This window comes from Melitaea cinxia, chromosome 17, assembly GCF_905220565.1.
Source record: "Melitaea cinxia chromosome 17, ilMelCinx1.1, whole genome shotgun sequence".
In the NCBI taxonomy this organism is placed as follows: Eukaryota; Metazoa; Arthropoda; class Insecta; order Lepidoptera; family Nymphalidae; genus Melitaea; species Melitaea cinxia.
In genome coordinates, this window is record NC_059410.1 from 10,433,176 (window position 1) to 10,458,432 (window position 25,257).

General features: G+C 38.0%; 1 protein-coding gene across 1 annotated transcript; it reads right to left on the reverse strand.

Moving 5' to 3' along the window:
• Positions 1 to 962: 962 nt before the first annotated feature.
• LOC123661386 lies at positions 963 to 23,301 on the reverse strand. The gene is made up of 9 exons (XM_045596351.1): positions 22,286 to 23,301; positions 19,159 to 19,406; positions 18,640 to 18,752; positions 14,141 to 14,242; positions 13,407 to 13,529; positions 12,805 to 12,976; positions 4,502 to 4,723; positions 2,065 to 2,275; positions 963 to 1,806 (listed from the first exon to the last, which is right to left on the reverse strand). Exons 1-9 carry the CDS (start codon positions 23,115 to 23,117, stop codon positions 1,184 to 1,186), a joined length of 2,646 nt encoding a protein of 881 aa, XP_045452307.1. The 5' UTR covers positions 23,118 to 23,301; the 3' UTR covers positions 963 to 1,183.
• Between the last annotated feature and the right edge of the window lie 1,956 nt (positions 23,302 to 25,257).

Here is a 25,257-nt window from a genome sequence, read left to right on the forward strand (position 1 = left end):
AACGTTATGCGGCGTTTAAGAAATAAATTCGAGGAAAAAGGCCAGATTTGTGGGAAAAAAAAATCTTGGATTTTGTACCACGATAATGCACCTTCGCACAAGGCCATCATTGTGAACGAATTTTCGATCAAACAATTAACAAATATCATCGAGCAACCACCATCCAACCATCACCAGATTTGGCACCAGTCGACTTCTTTCTTTTTCCTAAATTCAAATTCCACACCAACTCCACACAAACACCACTTCGTGACACCCGCTTTCTATCGGTAGAAGACATTAAGGAGAATTCGCGGCGAGAACTGAACTCAATTCCGGAAACGGCGTTTAAAAATATTTTGATGATTGGATTATTGGTTGGCGTAAATGTATCGTGTCTGAATGAGCATACTTTGAAGGTGACAAAATAAATTTGGATGAATAACAAACAGTTTGTGTATTATTGATCTTTTCCCGGTACGTTCTTGACAGATTAGTATTTTCTAGTATTTCATCGAAATTTTTTAGTGTTCAAACTTTGAATATTTTACCCATAACTCACGTTTCATCATCATTTTTTTTTTCATCATTATTTCCTAAGATTAGTGCCTTTAAACAAACAAACAAACCTTTCAGCTTTATAATATTATATTATATTTCATCGGAATTTTTTAGTGTTCAAACTTTGAATATTTTACCCATAACTCACGTTTCCAAAGTCTTTAAGAGGTAAAGATAGAAATTTAAACAAATTGGTTAACACTTTTTTTACAAAAATTTGACAACCCTGAAAGGTTTTTCCAATTTTCACGTTCCCAGAAAGTGAACTTTGGATAAACCTTTCAGGGTTATTTGGGAACAAGCCATTACCTAACGAAAAACTTTGGAATAAAATTTTACACAATATTGTTGAAATTTTATAGTTTTATGTAACATTCGTTTTAATAAATATAATTTAAGTGTCGTAAAAAAATACAAAAATGTCCCTTCTTTGCCCGAATTAATCCTTTAAACGAGTATATTTACTTCAAAATGATATCACAATCTAATAAGCATTTTCTAATGAATACTATATTAGGTACATAATTATAATAATAGGTACATAAGGTACTTCATTTTGCAATAAGTGTAATTATCGGCGAATAAGCAGTCTAGAGACAATAAATACACTTAATTACAATAAAATCTTAAACTTATCAACTAATTAAAGCTGTGTTATCGTAAAGGAGTTATGCCTCTGACGTTTAGTTGAATCTGGCAACACTGAAATACCACCTTGAGTACTACTAGTCCGACTATCGTGGCTAGTAACACTACTTGGAGACATAATTTGTGATGACGGGGAAAATGTCCTAGTTGGAGTATTCTTCTTCATGTAACCGACTACAGAATTCAATAAAACAGTGGGTAAAGCGACCGGCGTCAGTTTACCAGGTCCGTGGACTATGTACGTTTGTAACATTTTCTTTGCAGGAGATGAAGGATCATTTACAGTTAATACGACTAAAGAACCAGTTTCAATATTAGATGGTATTTGAGGAACGCCGTTTAGTAAATCTGGCGTTTTAATTTGCAAATTGGGTGTTGCCATTTTCGGTGTATCGACTTCCGATGGATTATTTTGAACCTTTGCTTTACTGATGGGTGTTAATGTTGCTAGATTTAATGTTGAAGTCTCTGCTGTCGATGTTTCAGTAGTACATTTCCGTTTTCGTTGAACTTTAGTACGTGTTGCCCGTTCGATTATATCTTCTGCTGTGATGGCGTCTCTGTGATTGGTGCTCATGCCCGGCAACATGGCCGATTCCAATGCCTTTGCTCCTTTACCTGTAAATAAAATTTACGTTATTATGGTTAATATAGTAATCAGCGACCGCTAGAGCTTAAATATTAAAATATTTTAAAAATAATTGTATTGATACGAATATATATAACCTATAGAAAAACCCAGATATTAAATTTTATGAATTTAGTTCTAAATTTTCATATTATCATACTTTGTTTGCAAAATAATTCTTACAACTTAGGAATGTATATTACATATTGTAAGAGAATGAAGAATATATAGATAAAAAATATTCTCACTTTGTCTCACACCCATTTCGCGGGCAGCTTTCAAACGTTCTCTTTCTGCTTTCTTCTTTTCTTGTAGCCTCTCCCGTTCTTTTTCCGCTCGCTTTTTAGCCTCTATTCGTTCTTCTTTGAACTCATGTTTCAGTTTCATCAAGTCCCAGGGTACTTTAGCTTGTAATGCTTTGTCTACTTGAGCTCCGTTTAGCTTCTCTTCTTTTTTAAACTGTTATAATAAATAGAATAAATTATTTGATTAATTATATGTTTTTGGTTTAATTTGTGTATACTTTTGATGTGTTTTGTATAAATTTATAAGAGGGGTAGCATCGTAAGGTATATAAAATAAAAATAAAAATTGGGTTTGTAAATTCTGAGATAAACAGATTTATTTGAACATATTCTATAGTCTATTTCACGTAGGATGGGTACGGTGACACATGTCAAATTAACTCTATAGTGAGGTGACCATGGCATAATTAATTGATGTAATTCGATTATCGAGTACAAATGCGGTTAACCTTTAATCGATTATATAAAAAATTTTTTAACTGCTTATTAAAAATTAATCATCGCTATAGTGAATAAATAATATTTTAAGGGTGGTGTTAAACGCGAGAAATGAGCTATCGACAAACCCATTAGCCCAGCTCACGTGGCAAATTATTAGTCGTTCGCCTTTACCCTCCGGTACTTTAGTCGAAGTCGAAGAATGAGCAGTGTCGTCTGTCCATATTTTGTCAACAGTATGATTGGCGTTCAACCATGTCTAGTCAAGGAATACTATAATTCCAATCCGTAATGTTTTTCGCCTTTTCTAAGAATGTCACAAAGTTTTCACGCACTTTTCCGTTTGTTAACTTTTATTTTATTTTATGGAAATCCAATTTTATTTAAAAGTCGCCATAACGATGTCACACTTCCATTAAATAATTTAGCACCTTTCAAAGACATTAATTATTGTAAAACTGTGGGCAACTCATTTCTCCGCTAACAATCATATTCAACCTCAACGACCAAACATTTATTTCCTTTGCCTCTTTTTGGGAGTCGATAACTTATTATCTTCCATATTGGTGTCACCATACTTTTCTTTACTTATTTTTGACACTAAGCTGTGTGGCTACGGCAATAAAGAATATAGCCACCAGCGTCTCTTCCCGTGGGTGTCGTAGGAGGCAACTAAGGGATAACACAGTTCCACTACCACCTTGAAACTTATAAAGCCGACCGATAGCGGGATAACCATTCAACTTCTGGCTTTGAAATACACAGGCCGAAGACGGGCAACAGCGTCTTCAGTGCGACAAAGCCGGCCCTGCGGTCACCAACCCGCCCAACGTGGTGACTATAGGCAACACACATGAGTTCACGCCATTTTTTGGCACGAGCTTGTGGAGGCCTATGTCCAACAGTGGACTGCGATAGGCTGAAGTAATTTTTGACACTGTATTACGCCTAATTTCAAGTGCCTGTGCAACTCGATCCACTATGTGGTTGACAGATAATAATAGACCGCTATTTTCTCACTCCCGTTCAAAGTATTCCCGAAAGCGGACAACCAATTGACTGTTTGAAACGGTCTTCTTTTGTTCTTTTCGGCATTTTACAGAACAGAACACACACACAAAATGAATAACTAAAAAAAAATAACAGAACTTAACAACAATAAAACAGCAACAAATACAACTATAGCAACTGGCAAAACCAAAACACGGGAAGCATACAAGAGACAGAAAGTACTGATTGAGATATCTCGAGTCAGTGAGATGACGCGATTCACAAGATGGCCGTTACGATTATTTATTTTAGCCGATTACTACGTGTCAATCCCTATCGTTAAACGTTTCGTTTCATGCCTGTAATTTTAAGTTATCATTTTTTCTGTACCTTTTTTATTTTGTTTAAAATGTAAAAACGCATATATAAATACAATTTCAATCTAATCAAGCATTATTATTTGCTTTGGAAACTAATTGGTGATTTTTAAAAATGTATATTTATCCGATTTGTTGAAAATAGTGAGCGTGTATTGGAACATATCAAATGTCACCGTACCCATCTTATGTGAAATAGATTATAGTTTTACTATATAACTGGTTGATAATTTTAAACGGTAGTTTAAAGTTCTGCATTCTTTGCCGCCTGCCCGTCTTAAAAACTTTATCACTCGCCCTAGTTTAGTCATTGACCCTTTTTTCGGGAAATATTTAAAACATGACTTCAGCGTACTAGCTAATCTTACAAAAAAACCCTTCTCATACTTGAAGCCACCCCTTTCTCCTCGCCCACCTCAGCCCCACGCGCTCTTAAGTTCCGATATATATAAGAAAGAGGCCAATGTCGAGTGGGACGTTACAGGGTTCATCAAACAATAACCTTGGGCTTCACCAGAATAGACAGCAAGAACGTGAACTCGGCCCGCCCGCCTCACGCAGCCAGCCACAGTTACCTTCAGCTTGAGCTCCCTCCTGGCGCGGTCGGGGAACAGCGCCGCCATGAGCGTGAAGTCGGTCCCGACGGCGGCGAGCGCGCGGTAGAAGCGCACGGTCTCGGCCGCGCTCCACTCCGCCGCGCGCGTCACCTTCTTGTACTTGAACCCGCCCCCGCCTATCCACGCGCCCTCATGTACCACGGACGTTATCTTGCGACCGCTGTCCGTTTGTTTTATCACCTGAAAACAGAAAAAATACGGCATATATATATACTAGCGGACCCGGCAGACGTTGTCCTGTCCGGAAAACAGCTACCAAAGATAGCTTACACACCGATAGCAGCGCCACCTACTGGGTCCAATTGAGATAAAAACTACTATATCTCCCAAGTTACACAAAATTACAGATGTTTACAAAATTTGATTTAGTAGTTTCAGACCTACATACAGATAGCAGCGCCACCTACCGAGTCCAATTGAGATAAAAACTACAATATCTTCCAAAATTACAGATGCTTACAAAATTTGATAAAAATTGGTTCAGTAGTTTAGGAGTTACATACTGATAGCAGCGCCACCTACCAGGTCCGATTGAGATAAAAACTACCCTATCTCCCAAGATGGACCAAATTACAGATGCTTAAAAATTTTGATAAAAATTGGTTCAGTAGTTTCGGAGTTACATCCATTTAAAATTTTCATTGTTACCACCCACCCCCGTAATCCTTATTGGGCATGAGTTATCCTAAAATCCGCTCATTGGTCATTTTTACATCACATATAGGAGATACCAACCTTACCAAATTTGGAGTCGATAGTTTAAAAACGGGAATTTTCTATTGTTAACGCCCCCGCAACAATATAATAAGTAATGTAAAATTGCTAGTTAATACCATTTTTACTGTACGTAAATTAAAATGCGGTCTACGAATAAGATCAATTTAATCATTAATAAAGAATTTAGCCACCCCATCTCTTCCCGTGGGTGTCGTAAGAGGCGACTAAGGGATAGCACAGTTCCACTACCACCTTGGAACTTAAAAGGCCGACCGATGGCGGGATAGCCATCCAACTGCTGGCTTTTTAAATGCACAGACCGAGGACGGGCAGCAGCGTCTTCGGTGCGACAAAGTCAGCCCTGCGGTCACCAACCCGCCTGCCCAGCGTGGTGACTATGGGCAAAAACCCCCATGAGTTCGAACCTAAAAATAAGGCCCTCAGTTCCCGGCAGCCCCACTATTCCCGGCTACGGCAGCGGCCGTGGTAACGGTGGGGTAGAGGGTGCTAAGAATCACCGGGGTACGGGAGGCTGCCATAGAAAAATACCGACGATCTACGTAAGATTGCCGGTGTAGGCTGGATGAGGATTGCGGAAGACCGGGATGTGTGGCGCGAACTTGGGGAGGCCTATGTCCAGCAGTGGACTGCGATAGGCTGAAGTGTGTAATCATTAATAACTTGAAATGCGCCCAAATTTATTATTTAACATGAACTTTATAGAATAGCAATAAAGTTCAAATTGACTCTACATTTTATTTAGAAAACGTTTATGTGGGAAAAAGAAAAGGGCTGTTTTTAGGGTTTTCCCGACAATTATTCGAATTTTTCTCACCTTTTAAACCTCCACGAAAATTTCAAGACCAAGATAAGATAAATCCGTTTAGCCGTTCTCGAGTATTAGCGAGACTAACGAACAGCAATTGATTTATATATATATATATATATATATATATATATATATATATATATATATATATATATATAGATAGCATTCATGTTTATTTTTTCTTTGTATTTTCAAAGTGAAACTTTTATTCCATCGCCCCAAAATTTTTCGTTCATCTGTCGCATGTCGCAAGCGTTCCGCGGTAGTTGTGCTTTGATCTGTCTATTAATGTAAATGTTTTTATTCACTAAAGTTTCACTTGCATCGTGGTTTCATAAAACCACACAATTCCATTTTAATCTAGGATATAGAGATTATGTTGCACTATTTACTATGAGTTTGTATGGGGCGTTCGACTAATCTAAGTCTTCCATTTGAGGAAATCCGTTTGGGAGTCGGACATCTATGTGTACGTATGTCTGTATGTATGTATGTGTATTTATATGTATAATATTGCTGTAAGATAGGAATGATACTTGTCACGCTCGTCAAAACAGGGGTATCAACGATAATTATCGTTAATACCCCTGTTGCGCAGTTTTAAAGATTTAAGCATACAGACAGCGGGAAGCGACTTTATTTTATACTATGTAGTGATGAACCAATAAGACAACGGTAGTATACAGAAGTAAACATAAACACATAGAGTTAAATAGCATTTACGACGCCACTTTAAACGATTTATATGACAAAAGTAAAGTAATCATCATCATCATCATCATTACAGCCTATACAGTCCACTGCTGGACATAGGCCTCCACAAGTTTACGCCAAAAATAACGTGAACTCATGTGTTTTGCCCATAGTCACCACGCTGGGCAGGCGGGTTGGTGACCGCAGTACTGGCTTTGTCGCACCGAAGACGCCGCTGCCCGTCTTCGGCCTGTGTATTTCAAAGCCAGCAGTTGGATGGTTATCCCGCCATCGGTCGGCTTCTTAAGTTCCAAGGTGGTTGTGGAACCTTGTTATCCCTTAGTCGCCTCTTACGACACCCACGGGAAGAGAGGGGGTGGCTAAATTCTTTAGTGCCGTAGCCACACAGCACCCGTAGCCACACAGCACACACACAGTACACACATTACAGTACACACATTACAGTAAAGTAATCACGAATTTTAAATCATTAACACATAAGGTGTACCACGGAAAACATGTTTCGATCTCTGACATCGGCACTAGTCCTCACCGGCTTGCTCCCGTTAGACCTTCGCGTTCGAGAGGCGGCCATACTATTCAAAACCAAAAAAGGCCACAGCACGGATCTTCTTCCACCGGGAAGAGAGCTAGAGCGCAGGGTGGGACCAATGCAAAATCCCCACCCTTCCCTACTCATGACAACAGAGTACGAGCGCTTAGAGAATCTGAACCCCGAAGTCCTTGAAGAACACAACATCGTCGGGCCCCTCATCTTTACCGACGGAAGTAAAATAGAGGGTAAAGTAGGAGCCGCCCTCACATGCTGGGACCAAGGCAGGGAAGTAAGATACTCTACTTTCCGGTTAGAGCCGCACAACACTGTCTTTCAATCGGAGATGTACGCACTCTTCAGAGCCGTGGACATGGCAAAAACCTCAAAGTCACGCTCCATTAACATCCTGAGCGACTCGAGGTCATCTTTAGATCTGCTGAGGAGCCCCTCAGTGACTCACCCTCTGGCCCTGGAAATGAAGAGTCGAATCAGACAGCTCCGGGAGGAGAATAAGACAGTGCGATTCTTTTGGTTGAGGGCCCATGTTGGAACACCGGGCAATGAGAGAGCGGACGGGTTGGCCAAAAAAGCGGCCTTAACAAAAAAGACGGCACCTGACTACGACAGAGTACCCGTCTCGTATGTCAGAAGGCAGATCAGGGAAGAGACTGTCAGGATGTGGCAGGAAAGATACAATTCTTCGGAGACGGGCTCGGTCACGAAAATATTCCTACCGGATGTAAAGACCGCTTGCAGGCTGGTAAGGAAATCGGCACCAACAGCTGTCGACACAAAAATTCTGACCGGCCACGGAGGATTTGCGGCGTATCTCCACAGATTCCACCTCACTGACAGTCCTTCGTGTATCTGCGATCCGAATTGTGAGGAGACAGTTCTGCATGTTATACTGGACTGTCCGAGATTCAGTAAGGATAGGCTGGATCTGGAACTCAAACTCCAGACCAAACTTGAGCAGACCTCGCTCCATACCATCCTGGAGAGCGAAACAAACAGAACTGTCTTCCTCACATTCGCGAGAAAGGCCGTCAATATAGCCGCAAAAAGGAACAGCACGACCGCTCCACCACCTGCTGTAATACCCACGCAGAGCGCTAACACCGTCGTCCACGCAACACACACACGCAACACACGCCCAAACACACAACGCACAACCACAAACACAACAAAACTGTGTCCAACAAGCCACCCAGAGTAACAGCTCAACGGCTCCGCGGATGACTCCTGGCCGCACCCTTCTGGGTCAAATAACAAAGGCCATGCCCTCCTCGCTGCAGAAGCTGTTCAGGAATAGAGCCGACCAAAACGCACCTCCGCAACCGACCCACAGCGGGATGACACAATCCTCGCTTAGCGAAGGGAACGGAAGCGAAGAAGTGGGAATTAAAACCAGATGCGTGGCTCTGTTCATGGACAGCGAAGTAGAGAGGATGGGAATAAGTTTCTGTCGTTCCGAAGGAAGCGATCGGCTGGCGATTTCGCCGGGGCTCGCTTTACTGTTAAAGGGTAGCACGCAAAAGACAAGTATAAAGCGCACTAAAATCACAGCGCTATCGCAAGAACGGGAGGGCGACTCGACCTACCGTCTGGTGCGTTTGAACAACAAATGCATCGCGTTGTTCGAGTGGGGAGAGACGCCCCCCTTCGCGCAGTCTAGTGTGTAGCTACGCCGGTTGAGTGAGACCCCCGGTGAAGTCCCCAAAAGAATTAGCGTGGATTCGATGAGGGTCGGATATGATAGAGGTGACGTATCTGATAGGTACGGTTGCCTAATGGCCTCCAAGTACAGTGAGGTCATAGTCTACGAAGACAGGGGGGAGGATCTCGGATATCTAAGACCGAAATCCATAACACCGACACCTCCTGCATCTCCGGCTGTCGACGAGTCCACGCTCAGCGGCTCGGAGCGCCTACAGCAACGTATCGAGACCCAGAAGGCAGAGCGAATTAAGGCAAAGGCTACACCTGAACTGAGCTCGATGCCACTGGCGACCTTTATCCACGCAACCATCTCCCCAAAACCAGGCAAGCTCCCGCATCACCTCTGTCCCAAAAAGACTGGACAGGGTGAGCGGCAATCGGCGGCGCTGAGCAGGTTCACCAGAGACAGTAGTCCGAGGCACCCGGAGGCGTCACCGGCCGCTCGTACTAAGGCCGACATGGGACATGTAACACCGCCGAGACTTCGACCTGCGACCACACCGCTACAACATGCGGAGAACGCCCTAATCGAGTTCCTGGCGATAATAAAGGCAAACCGCGAGGTAAGCCTGGCCATCTGCAAAAAGATCATGCAGGCCTACCAGTATGATCACCAAAGATTACTGGAGGTGGAACTCGAGGAAGCCGAAGCGGTCATATACAACAGTGAAACCCGACAAACACTCAAGGGCAAGATGTCGGGTAGGTATATGGCAGCGTATAACAGCACTGCAGGCTTCGTGAGCGCAGTCGAGTCGGAGGGGTATGACGAGGAGCCACAAACCTTCGAAACACCTGAAGGGGACCCAGTGGTGGTAGTGGCCAGATGCACGAAGGTAATGCTGGGAGACCGGATGCTACGGATGGCGAAAACCATCTCGGGCGACCGGGACGGCTTACTGACCGTGCCCTGGGAACTACCATCACTGGAGTGGATAAACGGGGTACCGGGATGCGGCAAGACAACTCGCATAATCGGGGACTTCGATGAGGACACGGAGGTCGTGATTACGACCACAGTCGAGGCGGCCAAAGACTTGAAAGAAAAACTGGCGCACCGCTACGGCAACAAAGCCAAGCAAAAGGTGCGCACTATGGCCTCCATACTAGTTAATGGTTTCAAAGAGGGCTCAAAAATCAATCGCCTAACGGTGGACGAGGCCCTCATGAACCACTTCGGAGCCATAGTAATGGCCGCCCGACTATCGGGAGCACAGAAGGTGGTCCTCATCGGAGACATAAACCAGCTGCCGTACATCGACAGGGACAACCTGTTCGAAATGCGGTACTGCAGACCAACCCAGATAACAACCATCTCGTGCGAGTTGTCATGCACGCATCGTAATCCCAAAGACGTCGCCCTTGCCATCAGCGAAGTTTATAAGGACGTGTACAGCTCAAGCTCAAAGATCCGATCTTTGCGAGTGGAGAGCCTCACGGGCGCGCGTATTCCTGCAGGAAGAGACCGGACCTTATACCTGGTCTTTACGCAAGAGGAGAAGAGGTTGCTGACTGACCAGGGATACGGATCCGGGGAGGGATCGCGCGTCTTAACCATCCACGAGGCGCAGGGCCAGACCTACGAGGACGTCATAGTCCTCCAGACGAAGACGAGGAGGCTCAGGATCCACGACAGCGTTTCGCACGCTGTAGTCGCGGTGACTAGACACACCAACACCTGTGTCTATTACACCGACGACAGGGACGACGCAATTGGTCGCTTTGTGGCGAGGGCAGTGGAGACCACGGACAAGGAAATACTCGAGCACAGTCTCAAGATGGCGATTCATCATAGAGACGCCGCCGTCACTGAGAGTGTGCTCGATATGTTGAAAGCTTTTGGCGTGTGAAGAAATTTGTTTCAGTGAATAAATAGGGTGTACATAAACATATAAAGTTAGTGTTAAATTAAATAGTATTAATTACATATTACAAAACGTGTGCAAAATAATTTTACATGTGTACCAAATTAATTAGGATAAATTATATAATATTGACTACAAAAAAAAAAAGGAAAAAATATATGGTGATGAATACATAAGAATAAATAGAAATATATAAAAAAAAATAGAAGAGAGAAAAAAAAAATCTTACTAACAGTAACCTAGGCTAAGTGTATATTGTAAGTAGGCCAGCAGGCCATAAGTGTATATACAGGGTGTCCCAAAAAGTAGTGATAAGCGGAATTCCAGAGATAGGGCACCCCTTGGGGTATCCGAATCACCCCTATGTATGTTCAGCGATTATGCATAGTTTTCGAGTTATGAATTTTTTAATATGTTTTTGAGAATTTTCCACCTGAACAACTTTAAAAATTTAAAAAAAAAAAAATTGAAGACTTTTTAGAATTTTTGTTTTTGTATCTAAATAGTCATGAGCTGTAGCTTTTCGCTTAAAAGATTCAGCTTCTTAACTTTGATGGAAATTGTGAAAATCTAAGTGTAAAGTGAAAATTTTACGTTTTGAGAACTATGACTTCAATTTTCAACTTAGAATTAAAAATCTAAACAGGCAATTTTATAGTTTCTAATTAGGCTTAAAAACTTCTCCAGAGTCTCAGCTTTCATAATCATAAATAAAAAGTTGTACTTAATGGGGCTACTTTTGCTAAAATTTGCCTTCAAAGACATCAAGGTGGAAAATTCTTAAAATTACCAATTTGAATAAAAAAAATTTTTTTGCTCAATTTATTATTCCTTTAAGGTTAAATAGTTTTGTCGGCGCTCTAGCTGGGTCATACGTATAGGATTCGTGCAGAGGAAAATGATAAATCCGTAGACTGAGTGATATGGTTCCAAAACGCTGGTGCTCCATGCCACTTTGCAAGAATAGTCAGACGACATTTAACAGAAAGATTTAGAGACAGATGGATCGGCCGTGGAGGGCCCATTGCATGGCCGCCGCGGTCCCCAGACTTGAATCCAATCGATTTCTTTGTCTGGGGATATTATAAAGAAATAGTTTACGCTAAAAACATTAGCAACGTAGCGGAGTTAAGACGAAAATTGAGACAGGCAGAAGAAACAATTAAAAACAACAGAATAGCATTCGTAAGACTCAAAGAAAACTTTTTAAGACGATGTAGAACATGTATCGAGCACAAAGGTCGACATATTGAAAACTTTTTATAATAAATAATTTTAAGACGATTACTTTTCGCTTTATTAATTAAACCTAAATAACCTCCAAATGTTTATTAAATCTTTGATCTTAGTTTTCTTACAATCTTGGTTAACAGACTAATTAACTCTTACGAATGCTATTCTGTTGTTTTTAATTGTTTCTTCTGCCTGTCTCAATTTTCGTCTTAACTCCGCTACGTTGCTAATGTTTTTAGCGTAAACTATTTCTTTATAATATCCCCAGACAAAGAAATCGATTGGATTCAAGTCTGGGGACCGCGGCGGCCATGCAATGGGCCCTCCACGGCCGATCCATCTGTCTCTAAATCTTTCTGTTAAATGTCGTCTGACTATTCTTGCAAAGTGGCATGGAGCACCAGCGTTTTGGAACCATATCACTCAGTCTACGGATTTATCATTTTCCTCCGCACAAATCCTATACGTATGACCCAGCTAGAGCGCCGACAAAACTATTTAACCTAAAGGAATAATAAATTGAGCAAAAAAAATTTTTTTATTCAAATTGGTAATTTTAAGAATTTTCCACCTTGATGTCTTTGAAGGCAAATTTTAGCAAAAGTAGCCCCATTAAGTACAACTTTTTCTTATATGAAAATAGAATTACCAAGCTTTCTTCATCAAGTATTATTTCGCCCTGTGGTCCTAATTTAATCTGAGGCGCTGGGGCCATAGTTTCTTGCGATGGTTCAGGTTCAACAACAACATCTTCCGTTTTACTCCTCTCTAATTCCTCTCTTGCATTTGCTTCCTGTATTTTTATTTCATCTTCATTTGGCCTGTAATTAAAAAAGATTTTTAAAATGTAATTGACTGTAAAAGCATAGGATCAGATTCTATTAGAAAATACAGCATTGTATATTTAAATTGGTAAAGCGACATACAAAACTAGAGCAAACTGACGTAACCTACACCGCGATACCCGACAACAACCATCTAGTCGAAGGATCCTCCCTTTGCGATGGTGGATGAGGAACTTAGCACCTTTTTATCAAGTTAGATATTTAATTTTATTGTTTATTATTACTTTAGTATTTATTTTTGTTCTCAGAATTTTGGCAGATATTGTTTTGTTATTCATTTCATTCATTGTTGTTTATAATGCAGTCTTAAGATATCTACTATAAAATAATGTATATTTGTTTGATTTGTTAGCGACTTTATATAAATAAATATTAAATTATTTTTACTTATATAGATAATACTTACACAATAGGATTTGTAGTAGGGTTGTAGAAGATAAGGTCGTACATTGTGAGGGTATCACGTTTTATGTTTTCACGTCGCCTCCTCATTGTTGCCATTCGGCGGCTCACCTCTTGGCGTTTTGTTCTGTAAATAAAGTATAATTCTTTATGATACTATCAAAATAACAAAAAATAGGTAAAACGTCGATTCAGGACTATAGCAGGTGGAAAAAACCACTAACATAAGAGAAGGACTGGAGCTTAAATTAAAACATTGCCCTGTTTCATGATGGCAGGTAATTTTTCTATAACAACCGGGACCGACAGTTTTACATGGTTTCCGAGGCACCGTGGGGAGACCCTAAGAATATGCAGCTACACAAAAAACATTAACCATGTTTAGATGTCAATTCATGTCACCAACCCGCCTGCCCAGCGTGGTGACTATGGGCAAAACACATGAGCTCACGCTATTTTTGGCGTGGGCTTGTGGAGGCCTATGTCCAGCAGTGGACTGTATAGGTTGTAATGATGATGATGAGATGTCAATTTCTGACAAAAATCAATTCAGCATTTTTATGAATGAGTTTCATTTTATTGTAATTTTTAAATTTCATTTTAGTGTAAATGTAAATCAATATTATTCTATACAAGTAACAGAAAAAATATTTTTAGTAAAAATTATTTCTATGTTTTTTATTAACTATTATACATTTAATTGATATTAATAATGTGAAGAAAAAAAAAGTAAATTACTTATTTTGCTTGTCCTTAAGTGGTGACCCTGTTGGAGGCAGCTGTGCAGTCACCTGGCTAACACTTGAGCAAACAGAATCATTTCTGACACGACTAACTTCCCTGTAACAATAGACATTATACATATAATAAAATGGTAGGAAAGTCAAAACTGTACAATGAATATTTTTTTAAAGAATACTTGGGGTGTGATCTACTATCTATACCGAAGCCAAAAATATAGTTTTTAGAACATTTGTATGTTTGTCTGTATGTATGTCCGGGATAAACTCAAAAAGTACTGCATGGATTTACTTTAAATTTGGCACGAATATTACTAAGAAGTCGGGTCATCATATAGGCTACATATTATCATGCTATCACCTACCGGGAACGAGCAGTGAACCTTTATTTCCTCAACGCATTCTGTAACAACGTGTAATCTAACGACGCATATTTGAATGTTGTTGTTATTATGTTAATAAATATGCTATATAAGCTAGATTCACACTATAAAAATCACGCAATATAAGTAACTAAGCCGATAAACATAATTAAATGAATATAAGTAGACAAGAAAATTTTAAAGCAGCGCCATCTATGAGATTTTTCTGTAGATAGGAAATGTAAAGAAGAAACGGGTAAATGAATACACACAGTTCACATGGTACAGAAATATTTCAAGATCAAAATAGGCAAATCGGTCCAGGCTTTTTCGAGTTTTAGCGAGACAAACAAACAGCAATTGATATTTATATATATGTTGGATGAGGTAAATCTCTCTCGCTCATCGTCTCTGAGTACTCGGTCTACTATGGGCTTTAGTGTTCAATGTTGCCACAAGTAAACACAATTTATGATATCGCCAATTTATTATGACACAGGAATCGCTTAACATAAGAGTAAACGCAGAACGGAACGTGAGATAGTTATTAGTTAACTGGTGGAGACGAACTTCTTAGCATTCGATGGTTTCACCGTGCGGGTGCCGAGTCCATCGTGTTGCAGAGGGAGTAACTCAGAGTAGTGCCTAGGACTTGCGACCTGTGTGTAGGTTTAAGGCCCCCCTTTAAGATACGCATCAACGCTCACCTTCACTGGTCGAGTTGTCCGCTCTACCTAGCCAAATTATAGATCGTTATGTAACAATAATTCGTTTGTACAAATTAATTATTGAAAGAGTCTAGGTTAAGCTACTAGCAGAATACAACAAGTGCATCGTGTGAAGCCAGAGCCAAGACTGCCTTAGCCGCGGTTGCACCGATCGTTTTATACACGTCAGAATAACTCGAGTAATATGATGAGTGAGGGTAGGTGACTATCGAACGATGTGCTAGGTGGCGTGATCGGTGCATCTGTTGTTTCTAAATTCAGCGTCAGCGCAAGTGCCGACATATATTATATATATATACAGAGACATATATAGATAAGACTGATATGCTTGCGTAGGACTAAAATTCCTACATAAATTTATTTTATTATTTTATACTTTATTGTACACTACAAATAAATTACAAACAAAGCATAAAGATAGTTACAGACAGTGAAGTACAATGGGCGGACTTATGGCTAATTAGCCATTTCTTCCAGACAACCCATACATAGAAAGGAAACTTACTATCTAAATTGGGTAGGTGGTGTAGATGTATAATAAACTTACATACAAATGTCTACAATCAAATACTTATAATAAAATAAAGAATTTATTATTATCATTAGCACTATCATAAAAAATACATAAATAAATAAAAAGAAGAATAAAAATATAATATAATATATACAGGGTGTTTGGTGGGGTGTTGGACAAACGGTCAGGGGGGTAAGGGGGGGTCATTGCCAATATATCTGGCCACTTAACTTAAGTCATTGCCCTTTTATTTTTTTTTCATGCAGCATTTAATTGTTTTTAACAAAATCTCCAGAATTCATCATTCAAACTCACAAAAGACAAAAAAAAAATGTGTTACGGACCCAAATTATTTTTATTTCTTTTTTTTGAATAAATTGCCAACATTTTGAAACCATATTTGTAAGTGTAACATGAAAAAATACGAAAATATGGGCCTTTAAAGTTTTTAAGAGTTGCAAAATTTTATCAAACTACAAACTTTAAAGTGATATAAAAAAAAAAAGACCAAACACGATAGGGGTTTAACTATTTTTTTTAAAATATCCTGCATTTATGTCCTTTCTAACAATGTATCATTTGCTATCAAAAAAAAAATTTTGAGTAGAGATATTTACCAAAACATAACGCGCGGTCAAAAATCGCTTACTTAAATAATCATAATTGGTAAGTAAAATCATGTGTATTTAATAAAGAAAACTAAAAAGGTTTTCTGAATTGAGTTTATAAAAAAACAAGGGATTATTAAATTTCTCTAATGACGACTAAGAACCAGTATCACGCTTGTAGGCAGGCCTCCCTCGAGATGGACCGAAAACTAATCACAAAAAACAAAAACACAACACAACAACAACAAAACACTAAAACTAATAATAAAAACTAATAATAAAATTTGTTTAAAATGATACAATGAATCAGTCTCTAGTTTCTATCACGCAGTTAAAAAAACCTGTTTTTATTCAAACCCCTAGACTACTGTGCTGTGATTGGCTAAGTAGTTTTATGTCTCGTTCGTTAGAGAGAGTAACAAAGTTCCTTATCTATTTCTGTCGATCAGTCCGTCTTCAGATCGGTCAAATTTATTTTGCACACCGATATTAAAAATTAAAACTTTTTAAAAAGTATCTTATAGACAGACGAGTCTAAATTCACTCGTGAGGGAATACTCAACTTACATAACCTACATCATTGGGCGCGGAAAGGTGAAAATCCTAAATTAAAGAAACTAACACGCTTCCAAAGAAAGTTCTCAGTAAATGTGTGGGCAGGAGTAATTAGAAATAATGTGATTGGGCCGCATTTCTTACCAGACAATTTAAACGGAGATAATTATTTGGAGTTTCTCCAAAATGATTCACCGGAACTCACATGTAATTTGCCAACAATAGAAGAAGATAGGCCCATCATTTTCCCAAATGACGGATGTCCTGCCCACTGGCGCCTGACAGTTAGGGAATATTTAAACGAAGTATTTCCTAATTCCTGGATTGGTCGCGACGGTCCTATACCATGGCCTCCACGCTCCCCAGACCTTACTCCAGTCGATTTTTATGTCTGGGGACGTGCGAAGGAACTCGTCTATACGGAAGAAATACAAAGTCGCGACCATTTGAGAGAGAGGATTATTGATGCATTCGACCTTTTGAAGCAAGAAATGCTGATGGCCACTACGACGACGGAAATAAGAAAAATATACCGTGCTTGTATTAGAAATGGTGGCCAACAATTTGAACAACTTTTATAATAAAAGTCTTGTTTTTAATTTTGTTTTGTTTTTATTTAGTGTTTATTAATGCCAAACAATGCTAGGAGGTCTGCCTACAAGCGTGATACTGGTTCTTGGTCGTCATTAGAGAAATTTAATAATCCCTTGTTTTTTTATAAACTCAATTCAGAAAACCTTTTTAGTTTTCTTTATTAAATACACATGACTTTACTTACCAATTATGATTATTTAAGTAAGCGATTTTTGACCGCGCGTTATGTTTTGGTAAATATCTCTACTCAAAATTTTTTTTTGATAGCAAATGATACATTGTTAGAAAGGACATAAATGCAGGATATTTAAAAAAAAATAGTTAAAACCCTATCGTGTTTGGTTTTTTTTTTTTATATCACTTTAAAGTTTGTAGTTTGGTAAAATTTTGCAACTCTTAAAAACTTTGAAGGCCCATATTTTCGTATTTTTTCATGTTACACTTACAAATATGGTTTCAAAATATTGGCAATTTATTCAAAAAAAAGAAATAAAAATAATTTGGGTCCGTAACACATTTTTTTTTGCCTTTTGTGAGTTTGAATGATGAATTCTGGAGATTTTGTAAAAAACAATTAAATGCTGCATGAAAAAAAAAATAAAAGGGCAATGACTTATGTTAAGTGGCCAGATATATTGGCAATGACCCCCCCTTACTCCCCTGACCGTTTGTCCAACACCCCACCAAACACCCTGTATATTCTATTATAAACTAATAAAGTATGTAAGCAATGAACGTAAATTGAAGATAACAATTAAGTGAAATGATATAAACACAAATATACATATATTATAAACAAAATGAGAAGAGAAAAAAAAAAGAAAAGAGATTGAGATAAATTAAAATAATTTAAAAAAAATACTGATGTGAAATGAATACAATTATTAATGTTTACGCGAATTTTACTCATTTAATAAAACACTTTTTTCGGATTTTATCGCGGTTTATTGTTAACTTTTGATTCCCGACGTTTCGGATACTTTACAGCAACCATGGTCACGGGAGGACTGTCAGTCTGTCAAGTCTTTTATTAAATACAATTATTAAGATAAAATTTATTTTAGCCGTCATAAACAGTAATTGTTTCTTAATAAGATCATATATTTTATATATTTATATTATCATATGTTTTTTACCTGTTTGGTACAGATTGGTGAGTGTTATGTGATGTACTTGAATCGTGTCGTTGCCGTGACGAACTTGACGCAAGATTCCGACGACTTTCATCTTCTGACTCACTTGCACTTCCCTTTAAAGTTTAATTGGATATTTTAACAAAAATAACACATATTAATACTATGTTTACATTTTTGATAATGCTAGACTTTATATTTTTACTATAGATTGATTATTAATTTATTGCTATATTTTAATAAAAGATTCAAAAGTACATTTTTATGACAAATCCTGTCTGTTATTCATTGTAGAAAAAAAAAAATACTACGTGATCCCTACAGTTTGTAATTGGATCATCATTTTATCTATACAATATATTATAAATAGCTAGATTAGAAATTTTTAAGTCACAACAAATTTTGGTTGTAAAAGAACGTTACTCTTTTGAAAAACATTCCCACAAAATTTGTTAAAAATCTATAGTAACATAAATATTGTTAAAAGAATTGTGCAATATATATACATATTAAATAACTTACTTGAATACTATTTCTCCTCTGAGGACCTAATCTTGGAGCTGGTCGTAACTTGTGTCTCACTTTCGTTGGAGATGGCAAAGGTACAATAGGGTCAAACAATACTTCTGCATTCTCTGATATTATTTCACTCTTCAACAAGTCTATAGGCTTGTGTAAACTTTTAGCTGATTGAAGTGGTACTATTCCATCCATTGCCTCTTCGTTTAAATTTTCAGTTATATTCATAGAATTGTCTAGAAAATAGCAAGGTCATTAAAAAAATCATAAAAGTTGGTAGTTTGGGGTAGAAAAATATTAAAAAGCATTTTGTAGATATATTCATATAATTGTGTTTGCTGGCAAACGAAAAAACCGACTTCAATTAGGTACATCGACAAGTAATAAAATTAAATTAAAAATTATCAAAATCAGTATACCCAGTAAAAAGTTATGCGGATTTTCGAGGGCTTAATTCGATTTCTCTGGGATCCCATCATCAGATCCTGGTTTCCTAATCATGGTACCATACTTAGGATATATGGAAAGGAGATATCCTTTCCAACAAAAAAAGAATTATCAAAATCGGTTTATAAACGACCAAGTTATCTCCGAACATAAATTAAATAAAAAAAATATTTATATATATATAAATCGAATTGAGTAACCTGATCCTTTTTTGAAGTCGGTTAAAAAGAAATAAATACTTTTTATTGATAATTTCCATTTCAGAAGATCCGAAACATAAATTTTCTTGACTGTCCCTATGGAAAAATTTTCATAAAACATGGACAAATACATCTCATACCGAGTTATGAGAGTATATGAATATGAGGTCTCATAGGCCGCGTTCCACAAAGCGTCCGCAACGCCGGCAACACTAATGCGTTCGAGACCACATCGCGCCGGTATAAGAATTTGGCCTGCATTTGTCCATGTTTTATGAGATTTTTTTTCCATAAGGGAAATGACATGAATGACACCGAAAATAAGTTTTTAGTATTTAAATTATGTATAAATAAAACAATCAAATAAATATTAAATATTAATAAAACTTTAAAATAGACATTTAGAATTTGAATAAATATCCACGAGACTCTTCTTCTCAGTCGTTCACTCTTGACAGAGTGGTCATGGTTGACGACGATTCATTAGCCAAAGCAGCCCCCGCTATACGTCTCCACTTGATGCGGTTTTCAGCGTCTCGAGAACTCTGGACTATGGAGGTCTGTGTCGCAGCTTTGATGAGGTCTGTCCAACGCGTAGGTGATCGACCGCGTGACCGCTTGCCCTCTACCTGCCCGGGACAACGAGTCGCTCTATGGATTGTTCATTTCGAACAACGTGTCCGAAATATTTCAGGATTCGAGTTTGCACAGTCGACGACAATCTCTGCTTGATTTTTAATTCCTCTAGGATGGAAATATTGGTCCTACACGCTGTCCATGGGATCCGCAGCAGTCGCCGCCAGCACCACATCTCGAGTGCGTCGATTTTGCGTCGGTCTTTAAGTCTAACCGTCCACGTTTCTGCGTCATAAAGAAATATCGGGAAGATTAAGCTTCTCATTAGGCGGATTTTCGTGGCTTTGGTGATATTACGGTTGCACCAGACTCTTTTTAACTTGCCAACGGCAGATCTTGTAATAGCACATCTCCTTCGAATCTCGTCTTCGCAACCTCCGGTGTTTGCAATAGTGGAACCGAAGTACACATAAGATTGGACAACCTCACAGTTGCCAATCATAGAGATGTCAGGATGGTTCAGTTCGGCTCGATCCACTATCCATGAGACATAAAAATATAAAAAAATATGTAACTTAAAAATCCCACATATATTTACCTACTGACGGTAGAAATACAAGTTGATTTTTGAAGCCCTTGGGCTTAGGCAATAAACGTCTCCTTAATTGGTTTGCAGTACCAGTAAAACATGTAACGGTAAAATGGCTCCAAAATAACATTATTTAAGGTATTGTCACTCTATAAATAACGTTGTCTGCTGAGACAAGTTAAAGTTACCAAAATGTTAACAGTATTCCAAGCCCTGGTACAAAAAATACTACCATCCATTATTATTTTGTGTTGTTTAAGTAAAAAAAAGCTTAAGTCATTGAGTGACAATCGATTTTAATCGACTAGAGACAGATTCAAGTCGATTCTAAAAAGTAGATTATTTTCATGAAAAGATTCGCCAACCCGCATTGAAGCAGCATGGTGGATTAAGCTCTGATTCTTCTCCTACATGGGGAAAGAGGCTTATGCCCAGTAGTGGGATATTACAGGCTGAAGCAATGAAAAGATCGATTCTTGACTTGATTCGTTTCCGAGTTCCGACCTGTCCCTACTCCGTGCATCCACTACATAGGCTCTTTCACTTTCGTTTTCTATGAAACAATATTTTTAAAACTTCACATCCCGTTCTGACCGGTTAAAAATACGTTAAATATGTATACATTGGCCTTAAGAATGGATTAAATCAAGAGACTAATGACCACAGAAAAGTCTCAGAGATCTATTTATTTGTAGTTTTATATTTTCAAAACATGGTATTTTAAGATGACTTATAGTTTTTATGGTATAGTTTTCAATATTATATGTGCAATAATACTATCGAGAAAATAAAGTTACTAAAAATAAACAATAATAGTGGTATGTGTGCAATGTGTGCACTTAAACCACCATTTGCGGTTTCTATTTCTGCTCAGGATGGATGGAATATTTCATTTCGGTTTGGATGGTATGTCCTTGTGGGTCTTCCCATTGTGCCTCGGCTAGCAATTTAGGCTGTCGGTCCTGGTTCTTATCATATACACCTGATAGCAATTCTTGCTCATAGTAGGGAATGTATCTGCCAATCCGCAGTGTAGCAGCGTGGTAAATAAAGCTAGGATCCTTCTTCTACATGGAGAAAGAGGCCTATGACCAGCAGTGGGATGTTAGAGGCTGAATCAATCAAAAATATATAGATGTCTAAGCTTTGCTGAAATCCTGTGTCAGATTTCCAGTCATTGTTTATTTAGAGAACACAAATATTTCTATGATGGCAACTATTCATTTGCTCATAAAACAAACTTATAATCAATTCATTTATTAAGAAAAGTAATGTAATTAAAATATAATGGAGTATAATAAATGAAAAGAGTACTTACCATTTTCTCTATGACTCGTTTTAAGTCTACTGTTATGCTTTATGTTGCTGATAATATTTTCTGTAATTTGAAGTTCACTGTTTTCATGAATTTTTTGAGCTATAGAAGTCGAGATATTTTTCTGAGGAGTAAGTGGTTTCTGTAGCTCTAAGCTCTCATCAACTTTTGGTGTTGATATACTTTTTGTAATTTGTGGTACACTATTTTCCTTCATTTCTTGAGCTACAGGGTTTAGGATATTTCTCTGAGGAATAGGTGGATTTTGTTGATCTAAGCTTTTATTTATTTTTGGCGTTGATATACTTTTCGCAATATGTGGTGTGCTATTTTCATTAATTCTTTGAACTATAGGGGGTGTGATATTTCTGTGAGGAGTAGGTGGTTTCTGTACATCTGAGTTTTTATTAATTTTTGGTGACGGTATGATCGGTGATACAAATGTTCGTTTAGGACTATTTGAGCCTTGGAGCTTAAGAAGCGGTGATGCAAAAACGTTATCAGTAGAATTTGTGGAATTTTCGTTTACTGCCAATGAAGAGCTGTCTTTTTGAGGACTTTTACTTAAATTAGCTTGTTCAATCGTTGCCTGTTCTTTTGGCGTCTGTACTACTTTAGCAGGAGTTGCTTTGTTACTTACTATTATAGAAACAGAGGTAGTTTGTGCTTGCGGTGAAATTTCTTGGTCTTCAGTACTTAATTTAGGGGTCTTAGGGCTTTTAGCAATTCTATCAGAAAGATCTTTTTTCTTTTTATTTGTATCAGCTGTTTCGGGATTTTTTCTTCTTGGTGGCAACGAGGCAGAAACTTTCATCTTCACTCTTCTAGTAGACATGATGAAATTCGATAAATATACGTGTTGTTTGTTAAAAAAAGTTCAGTACAGCTGGAACATCAAAATAATTGTATTAAAATAATATATATAATTTATATATTTTTTTAAATCCAGTTTTTAAAAAGTCAATAACGTGAACACTCAGCTGTCAACTACATAACATGAAGCATGAAGTCTGTGACATGAAGCACAAGAAAAATGTTCTTCTTCTTCATTAATTTATGGCATGTCAGCGTCGCAACTATTCGTTGTGCAACATTCTGCCAGTGTCAAGTATGAGATTATGTAAATTACGGAGGAAACTAGTTTTTGATGCAAGAAAGAACAATTGTTTGGGTTTTGTTACCTGCAGACAAATATAACAAATATTTTAGTAATTATCAGGGAGTTATACATCTAGGGTAGGGTCTAAACATAATTCTACTCTACAAAATGTAATATAATTATTAATATCTAACCATGTAATATAATTATTTATTGCAATAAATAGCATACAGTCTTTGCCTCAAATTCATAAAAATTATAATTTAATGTTATTAATGTTAATAAATTTGGATAGGAGAAATACCAATTCGGGGTTGTTGTAAAAGTTTAGTAGAGAGGAAACATTCATAGGAAGAGGGATTTTCAATTCAGGAAGAAGATTGTATATAGTGAATGAGTTGTTACGACAGGCGAAGAAAATATGGTCGAGGGACCCCTCTTCAAAACCACACTCGCACAGAGAGGAGTCTCTTATTCTAATTTTATTTAGAAAGACTGGGGTACAGCAATGGCCTAAACGAATTCTACATAAAATAGAGACAGATTTTTTATTCAATTTCTTGAACTTTGAAAACCATGGTTTTCTTGGAATAATGGGTTGGAATGAGGCATAAAATCTTCCTTTTATTTTGTTGGTCTTATCCCAGTCGTTCTGCCAAGATTGGTATGCTTGTCTCTGAGGAAGATTGAGGATATCGTAAGTTTGATACCTGTAGTATTTATTGTCCACCTGATGGAAAGTAGCCTGCTTCACAAGAGAATCCGCTACCTCATTACCTCTAATGCCTGAGTGTCCTGGGATCCAAACTAAAGTAATGTTTAGGCCTTTACTTGAACTTTTGAGTAGAGAGTTTCTAATATTTAAGATGATATCACTGTTTAATTTATTATAAATAGGGTTGATAATAATGGATTCCAGGGCACTTTTTGAGTCAGAAAAGATGACAGCGCTAGATATATTATGGCTCTCTATAAATAGACAAGCCTCTAATATACCCACACACTCGCCAGTAAATACAGATGAATGGGGAGGACATTGAAATTGTAGGGCAATTTTCGAATTTTGGTAATAGACAGCTACACCTGTTTTTCCTAATTCTGTCAATTTGGATGCATCGGTAAAAAATAAGTGGCTGTTATTCCATCTAGTGGCTACCTCTGAAGTAAAAAGGATGTTATTATGGGGGGATTCTTTGGCGAAGCCAAGGTTGACTATCACGTTAGCTGAATATGTTATCACCTCATACGGAAATTCATGCCAACACAGTTTCGGAAATGTTTGGATAGGAGAGTCCTGTTCTACGTAGCGCAGTTTTTTTAAACTATTAATTAAAAGTGGAGTCTGTTTATGATGCCAATAGGAAGAGGTAAGGCAGAGGTTGTATAGACACTCAAGTTTCTTCTTAAGTGGATGATCGGAGCGAGCATTTACACGGAGTAAAAAACGATCAGACAAAAACTGAAAACGAATAAAGAGGGGTGGTTCACCGCACTCTACTTGCAGTGCATTAATGGGGGTAGATCTCATACACCCAAGGACACAACGAAGTGCCCTAGACTGTAAGGAGTCTAAAGCTCTAAGAGAGGATTTATTTGATGGTTTTAGGAGGAAGGTGCCGTAGTCCAGGGCACTTCTGACTATGGCATGATATAAAAGTTTTTGAGTAAATGGGTGCGAACCCCAAGAGACTCCAGATAGCGCCTTTATTATGTTTAAGTTACGTTCTGATTTTTTAATTATGTGCTCTCTGTGTTTGATCCCAGTTAGTTTAGAATCTAAAATTAAGCCCAAAAATTTTACCGAATCACAAACTGGGATAGATTGACCTTCAATCTTCAGACTTACTAGAGGTATATTTTTCTTCCTGCTGAATGT

What these genes read in the sequence shown, in the direction of transcription:
- LOC123661386 (XM_045596351.1), bottom strand. Translation starts at nt 23,117, where the DNA reads ATGTCTACTAGAAGAGTGAAGATGAAAGTTTCTGCCTCGTTGCCACCA. An exon ending in AACGAGTCATAGAGAAAATG is followed by an intron (nt 19,407 to 22,285) that starts GTAAGTACTCTT and finishes TTTTTTAATGAC; the next exon opens with CTTGCTATTTTCTAGACAAT. An exon ending in CACCAATCTGTACCAAACAG is followed by an intron (nt 14,243 to 18,639) that starts GTAAAAAACATA and finishes CTATTGTTACAG; the next exon opens with GGAAGTTAGTCGTGTCAGAA.